Raw genomic sequence first — 16714 nt, 5'->3', positions numbered from 1 at the left:
TCAGCGGTTTGAGGTCTGGAATATGCTCCCGAGAGAAAGCCACTGCTGTTCTGCATTCCCCTCCTCTCGGGATCCACGCTGCCCAGCGTCCGCAAAGATTAGTTTATTACACGTTACTTAGTTTTTTACAAAATACGTTTTTATTGATGTCAGAGAGGAAGGGAGAGGAAAGACAGAAACATCCATGAGAGAATCATGGATCGGCGGCCTCCTGCACGCCCCGCACTGGGGAATCGAGCCCACAGCCCGGGCATGTGCCCTGACGGGGAATCGAACCCGTGACCTCCTTGTCCTAGGTGGACAGTCAACCCCTGAGCCAGGGCGGCCGGGTCCCATTACCTGGTTTTTTGTTTAGAGCAACTTCTGTCCAATGACACCGTCAGCGCTGGAAGCAGGGACAACCCCCCGCCGACCCGGTGCTGTTTTCCCCATTGTCTTTCCCCTTCAAGCTTGGCTGCCACCATCAGACAGCGCGAGGGCCCTTTTTCCTGCATCTGCATGGGTGCCGGGTGCTGCGTGAGCATTTCCCCTTCTGACACCAGATAACCATTCTCAGCGCGTCTATTTCCACGAGGCATCATCACGGGGTCGGACAAGCTGCCACCTGGTCCTGGGAGGGACCAGGCATCATCACGGGGCCTGATGCACATCCAGAACCTGGGGCACCCGGCCACAGGGAGTGACCAGGCATCACGGGTCCGGAGCATCCAGGACCCGGGGGCACCCGGCCACAGGGAGGGACCAGGCATCACGGGGCCGGAGCATCCAGGACCCGGGGCACCCGGCCACAGGGACCACGCCGCTCGGGATGTGCGGATCCAGGGCTCCCCTCGCTTCCACACGCAGTGGGGGCTTGCGAGAGAGGCAGCCGATCAATGATTCTTCCTAGAATGTCATTCGATCAATGAGCTGCCGGGAGCGGAAGGGGACTTGGCCGAGAGGTCACCCCTGAACAGGAAACTCCTCCACGTCTCGTGTAAAACGTTTTTGCCGATCTGGCATCCCCATGATCGACATTTATTCCAACACAGATCCAATGTTTACAATCGGTTATCAGACAAACTCCTTGGGCCTTTTTCCTCCCTCCAAGCCTTCGGGGGTCATGGCTGCTCCACGGAAATGCTGACTTCATGGCGGAGACCATTTTTTCGCCCAAACATCCTTTTGCTCAAGTCACACACAACCGTCGAACGGTCCCAATCAACCGCCGGGTCGGAACCAAACGCGACGTACACCGTCTCAAGCAGCGCCGCACACGTGCTCACGGCCCCTCACACACTCGCACCCGCAACCAGAGGCGATCGCACGCGCACAGCACGCCCCACGCACCGGCTCTCACACGGCAACTCCCACCGCAGAACGCACTCCATCGGGTTCCCCCGACGGGCGCACACGCACGCTCCCGCGCACGCCCCGGGTACCGCCCACTGCGAAGCATCGCGAGACCGGGCCTCGCGGCGCACGGCAATCTTTACGGCCTGGAGACTACGTTTCCCAGAATACACTGCGGCGCCGGCCCAATCGCTACGCCGCATCGGCGCGGCTTTGTGCGTCTGCGCCATCTTCCGGCTCCAGGCGAAGAGTTCGCCGGTATCGACGAGAAAGCTCACCTGGGACAGCGGGGGGGCGCAGTCTCGGTGGCACTCGGACCCGAGAAAGCGGCAGGTGAGGGGATCCGGAGTTTCCCGCGCGCTCCGGGGCCCGTGCGAGAGCGGGCGCCGCGGCCGGGCGGGTCTTGGGCCTGGGGGGAACCGGAGCGTCTCGCCTCAGCATCGGTCTGCGGCTTCCCGAGCTCCGGACTACATTTCCCATCGGCCCCCGCGACCCACGCCCGGCCGGCGTTCCCTTTCTGCGTCACAGCTCATCACCCGGGGCCCCCAGACCCCTTCGGTGGGTGTGGAGGGGTCCCCACCCCCTGAAATTGCTTGCGGGTGTTTTGCATGATTCTTACGCATGCCTTTTTTTTTTTTTTTTTAAATCTACGCTGAAATCTTGTTCCATGACATTCACCAAGAGTTGCAAGGCCCCAAAAGATTTAGAAGCAGAGACTTAACCCTTAGGGACATTTTAGATGATTTTATTCAAAATCTGTGACCAACAGTGGGGAAAGGTTTGAGGAAATCCGGGGCCATTCATGCAATAAAATATGACAGATCATGCTAAAACGGTGCTCAGAGGAAGGAAAAATTCCCGTTACACCATACCCAGGAACATTCCTAATGATCTCATTTACGCATTACTTGCAATGAAATATTTGTGAAGAAGAAAAAAATATTAGTCATGTGCCGGGCACTGTCCTAAACTCCTTTATAAACTCCACTCAAGAAGTGGTTAAGTGAGGTCACTCTTAACTTGGATGTTTTCTATTCTAATTTCTTTTTAGGATTTTTACCCCCCTCTCCCCCCGTGTGTCCGTAGGGGGGTGGGTGTGACTTATTTTGCTGAATGTTCTTAGGTTGTACAAAGGGTCCATTTGTGGATGTCATTCATTGTTGTGCCGCACCAGCACAGCCAAGGGTGAGTCTGAGGACGGCTGGCCAAGGATTGAAGAAAAGACAAAGAGAATACAGCTGGGGCTTGGTGGATCTCCCATGCCTGGATGAGGACACAAAAGGCCCAGCCTGCAAGCTGATGCTTTATTTACAGTCTGATTTAAAAAACAAGGGCAGCCGAAACCGGTTTGGCTCAGTGGATAGAGCGTCGGCCTGCGGACTGAAGGGTCCCGGGTTCGATTCCGGTCAAGGGCATGTACCTGGGTTGCGGGCACATCCCCAGTGGGAGATGTGCAGGAGGCGGCTGATCGATGTTTCTCTCTCATCGATGTTTCTAACTTTCTGTCTCTCTCCCTTCCTCTCTGTAAAAAATCAATAAAGTATATTAAAAAAAAAAAAAACACAAAAAAAACAAGGGCAGATTAACATGTAGACAAATGTTCTTGTCTTGGCATCACTTAGGTTTGGAAGGAAGGAATTAGGGAGGGCTACAAGGTCAGGCTTAGTTATGCTAGGACAGTGGTCGGCAAACTCATTAGTCAACAGAGCCAAATATCAACAGTACAACGATTGAAATTTCTTTTGAGAGCCAAGTTTTTTAAACTTAAACTATATAGGTAGGTACATTGTTATTAACTTAATTAGGATACTCCTAAGGCTTAGGAAGAGCCACACTCAAGGGGCCAAAGAGCCGCATGTGGCTCATGAGCCGCAGTTTGCCGACCACGGTGCTAGGAGAGCTCTGCCCTCCGGGCGGGGACTTGTTCGTGGCCCTGCCACAGGTCAGCCCCAGGCTTGACCCTAGAACCGCTCCCTACAGTTGTCTGTGGGCATCGACCATCTGGCTGGGCCCAGATTGACCCGACCACTTGCCTGCTTGTGGCCTGTTCTGAGCTAATTTTCGGTTCTGTTTTCCAGCGGCTGTTTCTGTGCACACAGCTTCGCACGCTGTGATGTCTGTGCAGTGGCCTCTCTATGAGCCGGTCATGGAGCGTGGGACCTGCTTCATCTAACTGACCCCCCGCACCCACACTCCATCTGTGGACTCAAGGTAGGGCCCACGGCGTGGTGTCCATCGGGCCTTCAGTAGGGCTGTGGGCTCTTGGTGAACTTGGAAGTTGGGGGAAGTGCCCACGAGACTTCTGAAGGTGTTCCATTGTGAGCATGCGAGTCGGATGGTCTGGTTTAGGGAAGACTTGATTCTTGGCCGGGCGGATCCGGATCAGGCCGGCTCTCTGGGGCTTCCTCTGGCCTGAGGTCAGGCTTCCTTGTCTGTGGGATACCCATGGTCTTAGTCACTGGACCGGGTCTGAGCATCCCCATCTCGGATTTGCACCAGTGACGTTCTCGGGGAAATGGGAGAGAGAGGCCACTGGGTCCCTGTGTCCTCGCAGGGAGCTGGGGGTCTCGTGGAGTTGGGTGAGGGCCCCAGGTTGTCTCGTCTCCGTCAGATTGGTCGGGAGGTGGGGGTGAACGGGATGGGGACTTGTAACCATGGCATCCTGGGAGCTGCCAGGCAAGCCTGGTCTCTCGTGTTCGCTGTTTCCTCCCCCACCTCCGCCCCTCAGGACTCTGGCCTTTCCCGAGAGGAGCCGGGAGGAGGACCCCTCAGCCCATGACATTCCGAACGTCATGTCCATGGTGAGTTTCTAGATCCTGTAAACACTCGCTTTCCTGGTCCCAGCGCTTCCTTCCCACCTGGGCTCCGTCCCAGAGACTCCGGTGCTCAGAGCTTCCTGTTCTCAGAAGTAAAAGAACGGGCAGTCAGTTCCTTTCCCGTCTCCCTCTTCTAGCAAAAAATTCTTGGTTTGGGTTTATTTTTCTTTGACTCCATCAAAGTAGAAGTTCTGGGTCTCCCCTGGAGAATTTAGTATGTGTCAGGGTCAGAGTAAGTCACCATTGGGAACACTCCATGCAACTGGATTTTAATTTTCACCCCAGATCTGTGTACCAGAGCTTTGGTGTGTGTAGTAAAAAAAGAACGTCCGAGAACATTTAAGCCCTGGCTGGTGTGGCTCAGTGGGTAGAGTGTCGGCCTCCGGACTGAAGGGTCCCGGGTTCCATTCTGGTCAAGGGCACATGCGCGGGTTGCATGCTTGATCCCCAGTAGGGGGCAGACAGGGGACAGCCAACTGATGTATCTCTCACTCCCTCTCCCTTCCTCTCTCTCTAAATATCAAAACTATTTTTTAATATATTTTATTGATTTTTTACAGAGAGGAAAGGAGAGGAATAGAGAGTTAGAAACATCGATGAAAGAGAAACATCGATTCAGCTGCCTCCTGCACACTCCCTACTGGGGAGGTGCCCGCAACCAAGGTACATGCCCCCAACCGGAATCGAACCCGGGACTCTTCAGTCCGCAGTCGACACTCTATCTACTGAGCCAAACGGGTTAGGGCTCAAAGCTATTCTTTTAAAAAAAAAACAAAAAATAACATATTAGGACCTCGCTGGTGTGGCTCAGTGGATAGAGTATAGACCTGGACTGAAGGGTCCTGAGTTCCATTCTGGTCAGGGCACATGCCCGGGTTGCGGGCTTGATCCCCAATGTGGGGCATGCAGGGGGCAGCTGATCCATGATTCTCTCTCATCATTGATGTTTCTATCTCTCCCTCTCTCTTCCTCTCTGAAATCAATAAAAATATATATTTTTTAAAAACACAAAAAAGAAAATAGTTTTTAAAAAAAGAACATTGCCTAACTGGTTTGGCTCAGTGGATAGAGCGTCGGCCTGCGGACTGAAGGGTCCCAGGTTCGATTCCGGTCGGGGGCATGTACCTTGGTTGCGGGCACCTCCCCAGTAGGGAGTGTGCAGGAGGCAGCTGAATAGATGATTCTCTCTCATTGATGTTTCTAACTCTCTCTCCCTCTCCCTTCCTCTCTGTAAAAAATCAATAAAATATATTTTTGGAGGAAAAAAAAATTAAAAAAGAAAGAACATTGAACTCACACCCGTGTTCTCCCGTCATCGGCTCACTTCAGGGGCCTCCAGCCCCAGCCTTTTTCTGCAAAGACTCCCCCCACCTCCTCTCCTCCCACCGAGAGGGGTTCCCGTGGGGTTCGCATGTAACACACCTGCCCGTTGTTGCAGGGGTCAGACCTGTTCAGGGATGTGGCCGTCGTCTTCTCCCGGGAAGAATGGGAGTGGCTGGCGCCTGCTCAGAGGGATCTGTACAGGGACGTGATGTTGGAGACCTACAGCAACCTGCGCTCGCTGGGTAAGGGCGCCTGGTCTGGAAGGTCGGAGCGTACCCGGGGGTGGAGGTGTCCCTGCCTTGTCAGTTTGAGGGGTTCAAGGGCAGCTCCCTGGGCTGAAGCTATGTTGTCGCCAGGTCTCGGGTGACTGTCAGGTCATTGTCCCCTGTCCCTTCCCACTATGGCCTCTCATCTCGATGACCAGGTCCTGGGCCTGAGCTCTGGGGCCGCACCATCACCGGGTGTCGTGTCTTTTCTCGCATCCAGATCTCGCCATTTCCAAACCTGATGTGATCGCCTTCCTGGAGCAAGGCAAGGAGCCCTGGAGGGCGGCGGAGGCAGCGGCGGGAGGCCTGTGTCCCGGTAAGTGAGGCTCGTGGGGGAGGAGGGAGCCAGCGCAGGTAACCGTCCAGCAGGTGGGGAGGAAGCCGGCCCTTTGAGGTGGAAAATAGTTCCTCTGAGTCGCCACGCTCAGAGGTCAGGCCGAGGAGGTACCTTCGGTGACTTGTCAGCAGCACTTGACAGCAGCGCTCCCCCCTGGAGCATCTCCTGTCTCTTGCCCCTGCCACCTCTCTAACCCCCTCGACCCCCATGGTGGGTCCTCTCACCATCTCTAGGTTTCGGCTCAGACTCGGCCTCTTCCTTCCTGTTCATCTCCCTTCCCCAGAACCTTCTCCGCTGCCAGGCTAAACACCACCCATGCTGGGCTCTCCAGGATGGCGCTGCTGGTGCTACACGGCCATTGACATTTAAATGAATTACAATGGCCCTGACCGGTGTGGCTCAGTGGATAGAGCGTCGGCCTGCGGACTGAAGGGTCCCAGGTTCGATTCCCGTCGGGGGCATGTACCTTGGTTGCGGGCACGTCCCCAGTAGGGGGTGTCCAGGAGGCAGCTGATCGATGTTTCTCTCTCATGGATGTTTCTAACTCTCTATCCCTCTCCCTTCCTCTCTGTAAAAAATCAATAAAATATATTTTAAAAAAATAATAAAAAATAAAAAAATAAATGAATTACAATGAGCCCGGCCGGCGTGGCTCAGTGGTTGAGCGTCGACCTATGGACCAGGAGGTCACGGTTTGATTCCCAGTCAAGGGCACATGCCTGGGTTGCAGGCTCCATCCCCAGTAGGGATTTAATTATTTTAGTAGCCTCCATGCTGTTTCCCAAGGTGACTGCCCCATCATACGTTCCCACCAGCAGGGCATGAGGGCTCTCGTTTTCCCACATCCGTGCCAGCTCCTGTTACTGTGTTCTTTGGTGTGTTTTTCTTCTTTTTCAATAGTGGCCGTCCTCGTAGCCACGAGGCAGGATCTCATAGTTTCGATTTGGATTTGTCTAGCGACTGGTGACGTTGAGCATCTTTCCATAAGCTTATTGACCATTTGTGTATCTTCTTTGGGAAACTGTATATTCAAGTCCTTTGCCCATTTTTTCATCGGGATGGGTTGCTTTTGTCATTGAGTTGTGGGGGTTCTTTATATAGTCTGGATATGAACCCGTTATCCGATATATGATTCGCAGATATTTTCTTCCATTCTGTACGTTGCCTTTTCACTCTGTTGTTTCCTTTGATGCCCGGTTATTAAGTTTGATGTCGTCCCATTTGTATATTTTTGCTTTTATTGCCTGTGCTTTTGGTGCCATCTCTAAGAAAGTATTACCAAATGCAATGTCATAAAGCTTTCCCCTCTGTTTTCTTCTGGGAGCTTTATAGTTTTAGGTCCTCTGTAGGTCTTCCATTCATGTTGAGTTAATGTTTGTATTTGGTGTGAGGTAAGGGTCTTGCTTCATTTTTTTTTTAAATACATTTATTGATTTCAGAGAGGAAGGAAGAGGGAGAGAGAGATAGAAACATCAATGATAAGACAGAATCATTGATTGGCTGCCTCCTGCATGCCCCCTACTGGGGATCAAGCCTGCAACCCAGGCATGTGCCCTTGGCCAGAATTGAACCTTGGACCCTTCAGTCTGCAGGCCGATGGTCTACCCACTGAGCCAAACCAGCTAGGGATCGCTTCATCCTTTTGTATGTTGATATCCAAGTTCCTCAGCACCATTTATGGAAAAGACTATCCTTTCTTTATTGTGTGGTCTTGGCACCCTTGTCAAAGATCATCTGACCACACATGTGAGGGTTTATTTTTAGGCTCTTTCTTTTGTTCCGTTGGTCTGCATATCTGCCTTTAGGCCAGTCATATGTTTTAATTACTATAGCTTTGTCATATGTTTTGAAGTCAGGAAGTGTGAGACCTTTGTTCTTCCTTTTCAAGATTGTTTGGCTATTTGAGATCCCTCAAGTTCCATATGAGGAAACCAGAGCATTTAATGCTAAGACGATACATAAGATTTTTAGACATTATTTCTTTGGTTGTCCAAATAATTAACTGTCACATACTGTGTCTAGGCCTTGGCCGGGTAGCTCAGTTGGTTAGAGTGTCGTCCCGATGCGCCAGGGCTTCAGGTGTGATCCCCAGTCAGGGCACATACCTAGGTACTGGGTTCGATCCCTGGTTGGGCATGTATAGGAGGCAACCAATCAATGTTTCCCTCCCTTCCTCTCTCTCTCAAATCAATGAAAATATATCCACGGGTGAGGAGTAAAAAAAAAAAAAAAAAAAGATAGAGGCCATTTCCAAGCACTACTCTTACAACCTTCTTGATTACCTCACTCATCTCATTTATGGCATTTCCTCTTTCTCCGTACAATTTGCCCAGTTCCTCAGTAGCCACATTCAGGAGCTTGTCGGCATTATCTTCAGTTTTTTACTAGACAAGTCCCCTTTTCTGCAAAAGGAAAAAAACAAGAAGCATACTTGCTCTTTCGTTCTTTTTCAGCCTTGGAGGCCAGATCTGAGACTAAGGTGTCACCTCCAGAGCAGCCTGTTTGTGAAGGACACGCGACCCGGTGGGCGAGACCAGAAAGCCTTCCGAGTTACGGTCTCGAGTCCTCGAGTCTCCCAGACGACTGGGAGTGCGGAAGCCAGTCTGACGGACAGCGGGGGGATCCAGATGAACGTCTGAGTCACGTGATCGTCGGGCCTGAAGAAGTGCCCCCTCTCAGCCCGCAGGCGTCCCTTACTTTCTGTGGGAAAGTCCACCCAGGGGACGAGCCCTATGGATATGACGGATGTAGGGAAGCCTTCTGGCCAGAGGACTTCCTCCTTGGCCGCCAGGAATCCACGCCAGCGAGAAACCCTATCAATGTAAGGAGTGTGGGAAGGCCTTTAAGTACGGCTCGCGCCTGGTTCAGCACGAGAACATCCATTCCGGCAAGAAACCCTACGAGTGCAAGGAGTGTGGGAAGGCCTTCAACTCGGGTTCCAACTTCATTCAGCACCAGCGGGTCCACACCGGCGAGAAGCCTTACGCGTGTCAGGACTGCGCCAGGGCCTTCGGCCGGAGCTCCCAGCTGATCGAACATCAGCGCATCCATACCGGCGAGAAGCCCTATCAGTGCAAAGAGTGTGGCAAGGCCTTCAATCGGATCTCGCATCTGAAAGTCCACGGTAGGATTCACACGGGGGAGAAGCCCTACGCCTGCAAGGAGTGCGGGAAGACCTTCAGCCACCGGTCCCAGCTGATCCAACACCAGACTCTTCACACTGGCAAGAAGCTCTATGAATGTAAGGACTGCGGGAAGGCCTTCAATCAGGGCTCCACGCTCATCCGGCATCAGAGAATCCACACGGGCGAGAAGCCCTACGCATGTCAGGCCTGCGGGAAGGCGTTCCGGGTGAGCTCACAGCTGAAGCAACACCAGAGAATCCACACGGGAGAGAAACCCTACCCGTGCAAGGCGTGCGGGAGGGCTTTCAAGCGGGTCTCTCACCTCGCTGTGCATTACAGGATCCACACGGGGGAGAAACCCTACGTGTGCCAGGCCTGTGGGAAGGCCTTCAGCCACAGCTCCCAGCTGACTCAGCATCAGGTCGTCCACACCGAGGAGAAGCCCTATGACTGTAAGGAATCGGGGAGGACTTTCGATCGTGGTCCCGCTACTCTTCGACGTCGGAGAAGGCAAAGTAGAGAAGCACAGGTGAACGTGATCAACGTAGAAAAGCCTTCCATCAGCGCTTACCCCTTGTTGATCATCAGAGAACTTATGTTAGCAAGCAACCATAGGAATGGAAGTGATGGGGAGAGCCCATTGGCTTAGGCTAGTCATGCAATCGATGAATGGAAGTAATGGGGAGAGCCCATTGGCTTAGGCTAATCATGCAATCAATGAATGGAAGTAATGGGGAGACCCCATTGGCTTAGGCTAGTCATGCAATCGATGAATGGAAGTAATGGGGAGAGCCCATTGGCTTAGGCTAATCATGCAATCAATGAATGGAAGTAATGGGGAGACCCCATTGGCTTAGGCTAGTCATGCAATCGATGAATGGAAGTAATGGGGAGAGCCCATTAGCTTAGGCTAATCATGCAATCATGAATGGAAGTAATGAGGAGACCCCATTGGCTCAGGCTAATTACAGCTTCCTCCTTTCATCTTGCAGAAAGACGAAGAATACAACAAGCCAGAATGCCTTCATTCAGAGCTGTCCTTCCTCCCGACTCATAAATTTCATACTGAAGAACATTTTTTATGGGTATAAATTGTTTAGATCGTGATTATCAGTGAAGCAGGGAAATTCTGGAAAACGTTTTGTCTCTCATACATTCTTGATTCACCTTTTCTGACTACCCATGTAATAATTTTAACATTAGCCAAAGGTTTGAATGGTCTTGGAAATTGAAAAGAAAAAAAAAAGGAAACAGCCAAATGACTCTTGGGTTAACAAGGAAATAAATCATGCAGTTTTAATAAATGGCAAAGAGAAAAATGGCAATGAGAGGTTGGCCAGGTCGCTCAATTGGGTGGAGCATTGTCCCGATACACCAAGGTTTCCGGTTTGATCCCCTCAGAACACATACAAGAATCAACCAATGAATGCATAAATGAGGGGGGGGGGGAATCCATGTTTCTCTCTCTCCCTCTCTCTCTCTCTCTCTCAAATAAATTTTTTAAAGAATGACAGAGTTTTTTACATCCCAACAGACTTTTAAATGTGAGACATGAAAACCTATAAGATTATACTCAAATATATTAACTGTACTATTCAAGAAACCAGAAGAGAGGACACCAAACATCGCTATGAAGAAAGAACAAATTATTACAAGACGATGAAGTAGAAAATGGTCGTCTTACAATAGTGTGAGTTTTTATTTCTTCCAGACCCAGGAGTAAACTAATTTTAGGTGATGGTGTCTTAACTCCCACCTCATTTGATTGTTTGGGGTTATTTTTATACCTTCTGTCACGGATGGCGCATCTGTGTCTTGGCCTTAGAATCTGAAGGTGTCAGGTGCCGATTTTCAGCCTCTGCAGCTCAAGATGGTCTGTCTATTCCAGGGCCCTGTGGGCTCCTGGGAAGGATTCTCCTCCTTCACAAGAGACGTGGATTAGGAAGACTCCCTCTCCTCTCACTTCTGCTCTTAAACATTTTCCTCTGAGACATGACGCCCGGAGCTACTGCAGCCATCTTGGGACCAAGAGACAAAACAGAGAAGCTGACTCAACAGCCCTGGCAACACTGAGCAAGGAGAGCGCTTCTGAAACTTTCTTTGATGCCTTGTTCTGTGAGGAAGAGAAACCCTTTTTCTGCTAAAGTTGATGGGTAACTGTGGCCTAGAAGTCAATACCTACTTTTTAAATTTTGACATTTTTCTTTATGGCTAAGTACGAGTAGATTTCTGTATATTTCATAACACACACACACATACATATACACACACACATATACACACACATTTATTGTTAATCCTTACCCAAGGATATTTTTCCATTGCTTTTTAAAAATATATATATTTTATTGATTTTTTACAGAGAGGAAGGGAGAGGGATAGAGAGTTAGAAACATCGATCAGCTGCCTCCTGCACACCACCTACTGGGGATGTGCCTGCAACCGAGGTACATACCTTTGACCGGAATCGAACCTGGGACCTTTCAGTCCACAGGCCGACACTCTATCCACTGAGCCAAACCGGTTAGGGCTCCATTGCTTTTTAGAGAGAGTGGAAAGCAGGAGGAAAGATACAAAAAAGTTGATGTGAGAGAGACTCACTGATTGGTTGCCTCCCGCATGCACCCCGACCAAGGTATGTGCCCTTGATGCAATGGAACCCAAGACCCTTCAGTCCACAGGCTGACGCTCTACGCTCTGTCCACTGAGCCAAACTGGCTAGGGCTTTGTGTGTGTGTGTGTGTGTGTGTGTGTGTGACATAAGATTCTATTTATTTATGCCTGTAAGTTATAGTGATAAATTTTCCCTGGTCTTGTATTATTTGAAATATTGTTTCAGAATTCCCTAAAATTGAACTTTTTTTTTTTTATCAAGATCATGAATTTCCAGAAATTTTTACTTTTTAATTTATGTTTGTTACTTAAGCTCTATTTATGAACCATACCATTTATCATTATGTAATATCCTATTCTGCCAGGTATAGTGGTCAACAAACCAAGTCTGGCCTGCTGCCTGTTTTTATAAATAAAGTTTTATTGGGACACAGCCATGCTCATTTATTTAGTTATTCTCTACAACCGGCAGAGCTGAGTGGTTGGAGGAAGACTAGTCACAAAGCCTGCATTTGCTGTCTGGCCCTGAAGATAAGTTCGCCGCCTGGCCAGGGTAACTCTGTTGATTGGAGCATTGTTCCATACGCCAAGGTTGCGGGTCCTTTCCCTGGTCAGAGCACATACAAGATTCAACCAATGAATGCATAAATACGTGGGACAACAAATGGATGCTTCTCCCTATCTCTAAAATTAAATAATTATTGTAATCATACCTTAAAAATCACATGAACATACGCACAATGTGGAATTTGGATGTTTCCCTTTTTAAAAAAAAAATATATATATATATTATTGATTTTTCACAGAGAGGAAGGGAGAGGGATAGAGAGTTAGAAACATCGATGAGAGAGAAACATCCACCAGCTGCCTCCTGCACACTCCCCACTGGAGATGTGCCCGCAACCAAGGTACATGCCCTTGACCGGAATCGAACCTGGGACCCTTGAGTCCGCAGGCTGACGCTCTATCTGCTGAGCCAAACCGGTTAGGGCTGGATGTTTCCCTTTTTAAAGGAAGTGTGAACTAAAATGTCACCTTGGAGCTGGAGTGGAAAAGTTTCTTATTTCTCTTACTACCAACTAATCAATTCGCCACTTCCCATAGGTAACCAATTCCTTCCATTGCTAAGGCTCTATCACCCCGTTACATATGAAGTACACATTCATCTCTGATCTTGGGTTTCATCCACACACAGAGACTCAATTACCCATTTCAAACTACACCTCAACGCTAAGTGGCTCCTTGATAACATCACAAATGTGCCTCATTTCCTCACATGATACTTTATTGATTTTTAGGGAGAGAGGGAGAAACATTGATTGGTTGCCTCCCATATGTGCCTGACTGGGGATTGAACCCAAAACTCACGTATGTGCCCCAACCAGCAATCAACTCCAAAACCCTTTGGCTTACGGGACGATGTTACAACGGAGCCACCTGGCCAGGCCTCCTTGCTTCACTTTTTATCAACTATGACCAAGTTTAGAAAGTCAACACCACATTGACCCCCGCATATCAAAACCACCTACCCTGAGCTTTCTAATGGTAGTTCCTACTTTGCACAAGGTTTATGGGAGCCTGTCCCAATTCCCCCACTCAAATGTAAAATGGTTGCAAGTTTCTACACTTAAAAAAAAAAAGAACTTAGAGCCTGGCCAGTGTGGCTCAGAGGTTGAGCATCAGCCTATGAACCAGGGGGTCACAGTTCCATTCCCAGTCAGGGCACATGCCTGGGCAGTGGGCTCCATCCCCAGTAGGAGGCGTGCAGGAGGCAGCTGAACAATGATTCTCTCTCACCATTGATATTTCTATCTCTCCTCCCTTCCTCTCTGAAATTATATATATATATATATATATATATATATATATATATATATATAGCCTGCGGACTGAAAGGTCCCAGGTTCGATTCCGGTCAAGGGCATGTACCTGGGTTGCGGGCACATCCCCAGTAGGAGATGTGCAGGAGGCAGCTGATCGATGTTTCTGACTCTCTATCTCTCTCCCTTCCTCTCTGTAAAAAAATCAATAAAATATATTTTAAAAAAAAGGCCTTCTCACCTAACTGGTTTGGCTCAGTGGATAGAGCGTAGCCTGCAGACTGAAAGGTCCCAGGTTTGATTCCAGTCAAGGGCATGTACCTTGGTTGTGGACACATCCCAAATAGGAGGTGTGCAGGAGGCAGCTGATCGATGTTTCTCTCTCATCGATGTTTCTAACTCTCTATCCTTCTCCCTTCCTCTCTGTAAAAAGTCAATAAAATATATTTAAAAAGAAAAGAAAAAAAAAAAGGCCTTCTCGCATCACTGGCCCTTGACCGGATCAGCCTTGGTGTTTCCAGAAAACCAGTGTTGGTATTTTGTAAGGTCTGGTCTGAGGCAAGGCTGATGTGACTCTGTCCAGCCCTACTCTGCCACCTGACCCTAACCACATGGGTCTGGGTAGCTGCCTCCATCGGCAGACAACATCAGCTTTCATCTTGGCCGAAACTCCAGGCATTTCAGGGGAACCTTAAAAAAATTAAAAAATAAAAAGCCCCATTGAGATAGAAGCTCTTTAGGAGGCAGAGAAAGGGGTAAAATTTTCCTGAAAGGGTAGCTCTCACTCTTTCATGTAAAACTGAACTGCCACTCACCCCTGAATATACTAGTATTTTCATTTGACCAGCAAGGCCTTTTGGGTCCCTTAATTTTTAAAAATATATATTTTATTGATTTTTTACAGAGAGGAAAGGAGAGAGGTAGAGAGTTAGAAACATCGATGAGAGAGAAACATCCATCAGCAGCCTCCTGCACACCTCCTGCTGGGGATGTGCCCACAACCAAGGTACATGCCCTTGACCGGAATCGAACCTGGGACCCTTCAGCCCGTAGGCCCACGCTCTATCCACTGAGCCAAACCGGTTAGGGCTGGGTCCCTTGATTTCTAATCATTCATTCTGAGTTGACTTGCCCTTGAGCTGGGATGACGGGGAAGGAGAATACCTGGGGGGGGGGGGGGGGGAATCTCCGTTTCCAGGACATAGAGCTGTTGTAGTTGGTGCTTCTGTCCACACGATGGCGCTGCTGCATCAGGAAACAGCCTCTGAGCACCGGCAATGGTGGTTTCACCAATGTGTTATTTTTTCTTTTTTCCTTCCTCCCTCCCTCCCTCCCTTCTTCCTTTTTCTCTTTGATCCTAGGATTTCATAGTGTTTTTCATTAGATCACCCTAGAGGGGACAGGGATCACCTCTACATGTGGAAATCTCAGAATAGGAGAAGCTCCTCTGAATTTTGGTGGGCATTTATTTACAGGTCAGGCATAAAACACGTCCACACGTCCACTTACAAAAAGTTCAACCCTGACCAGTTTGGCTCAGTGGATAGAGCGTCGGCCTGCAGACTGCAGGGTCCCAGGTTCAATCCCGGTCAAGGGCATGTACCTCGGTTGGGGGCACATCCCCAGTGGGGGGTGTAGAGGAGGCAGCTGATTGATGTTTCTAACTCTCTATCCAAACTTTCCCTTCCTCTCTGTAAAAAGTCGATAAAATATATTTTTTAAAAACGTTTAGCTGGTCTGGCTCAGTGGATAGAGCGTCAGCCTGGGGACTGAAAGGTCCATGGGTTTGATTCCAGTCAAGGGCACATTCCTGGGTTGTGGGCTCGATCCCCAGTGGGGGGCGTGCCAATGGATGATTCTCTCTCATCACTGATGTTTCTATCTTTCCCTCTCTGAAGTCAATATAATATATATTTTTTAAAATGCATCCATTCCACGTCTACTAGTATTGATTGAGTTCCTCGCTCTGTGCCAGGAGCCGTTGTAAACAGAAGTAAGACGAACAGAAGTATTCCCGTGGCGCACACATTTTTAGCAGGGGAGTTAGATGATACACAAGCAAATAAACACAGATTGTTATTTCAGACAGCGCCATCGAACACAGCGCCCCATGGGCATGCTTTGTCATTGTGGTTTAGGTACAGAAACCCCAACTTGGACATGAAAGAAAAATATGGACTAACCTACAAGCCAAACATGTTAATAGTTTTTTTAAATGCATTTTTTAAATTTGTATTTTATTTTATAAAATAAGATATATATATATAGATAGATAGATAGATATTTTTTTTTACTGATTTTTTTTCAGAGAGGAAGGGAAAGGGATAGAGTTAGAAACATCGATGAGAGAGAAATATTGATCAGCTGCCTCCTGCACACCCCCTACTGGGGATGTGCCCGCAACCAAAGCACATGCCCTTGACCGGAATCGAACCCGGGACCCTTCATCCTCAGGCGGACGCTCCATCCACTGAGCCAAACCGGTTAGCGCTGCACTTTTCAAAATTGATTTCAGAGAAGAAGGGAGAGAGAGAGAAAATGAGAATCATCAATGACAAGAGAGAATCATTGATCCGCTGCCTCCTGCACGCCCCCCACTGGGGATCAAGCCATCAGAGTCCCTGCGTTGCCCAGCGTTTCTGTTCCCCATTCTGTCGACAGCCACACCCCGATGGAGGCCACCTGAGCCCCCGACCCCTACCTGCCCAGCCCCGCCTTCTGTCCATTCTCCTGGCCGCCCAGCCTAGCAACCCCTCCAACCCAGGCACCGACCCCCAGAATCCCAGGGACGCGGCTCTGTCACTCGGGGTGCCCTATGGTTCCGGTCTGGCCCGGCCTAGCCGGCCCCTGGGGGGGGGGGGTCACTGAAGGAGGTCACGCCAACCCCGGGTTGGACCTCCCCCGTCTGCATTCTGCAGGTTGCCTTTTGCCAACCGCGGCGGGAACTACATTTCCCCAGAGAGCCCCGGCGGCGGAGGACACGCCCCACTTCCCGGCGTCGTCACGCTGTTGGCTTCTTTGCGCGCCCGTGCGTGCTGGGTGGGCTAAGCGGCCTGGGTCCCGGGGAGGGGGCCGGAAAACG

General features: G+C 49.8%; 1 protein-coding gene across 1 annotated transcript in view; it reads left to right on the top strand.

Annotated features, from left to right (window-relative positions):
- The first annotated feature begins 3418 nt into the window (after positions 1-3418).
- LOC102422852 (zinc finger protein 28 homolog) overlaps positions 3419-16714 on the top strand; it is a 27814-nt gene continuing 14518 nt past the window's right edge. Inside the window, exons 1-5 of the mRNA XM_023747047.1 lie at positions 3419-3543; positions 4061-4133; positions 5587-5713; positions 5958-6053; positions 8866-9842. Coding sequence (XP_023602815.1) covers positions 4125-4133; positions 5587-5713; positions 5958-6053; positions 8866-9842 — 1209 coding nt within the window. The 5' untranslated portion in view covers positions 3419-3543; positions 4061-4124. The remainder of the gene's footprint in view (positions 3544-4060; positions 4134-5586; positions 5714-5957; positions 6054-8865; positions 9843-16714) is intronic.

Source organism: Myotis lucifugus, unplaced genomic scaffold, assembly GCF_000147115.1.
Source record: "Myotis lucifugus unplaced genomic scaffold, Myoluc2.0 scaffold_785, whole genome shotgun sequence".
NCBI lineage: Eukaryota > Metazoa > Chordata > Mammalia > Chiroptera > Vespertilionidae > Myotis > Myotis lucifugus.
Note: the sequence above shows the minus strand (reverse complement) of the source record. Positions and strands in the feature narration are given on the sequence as shown.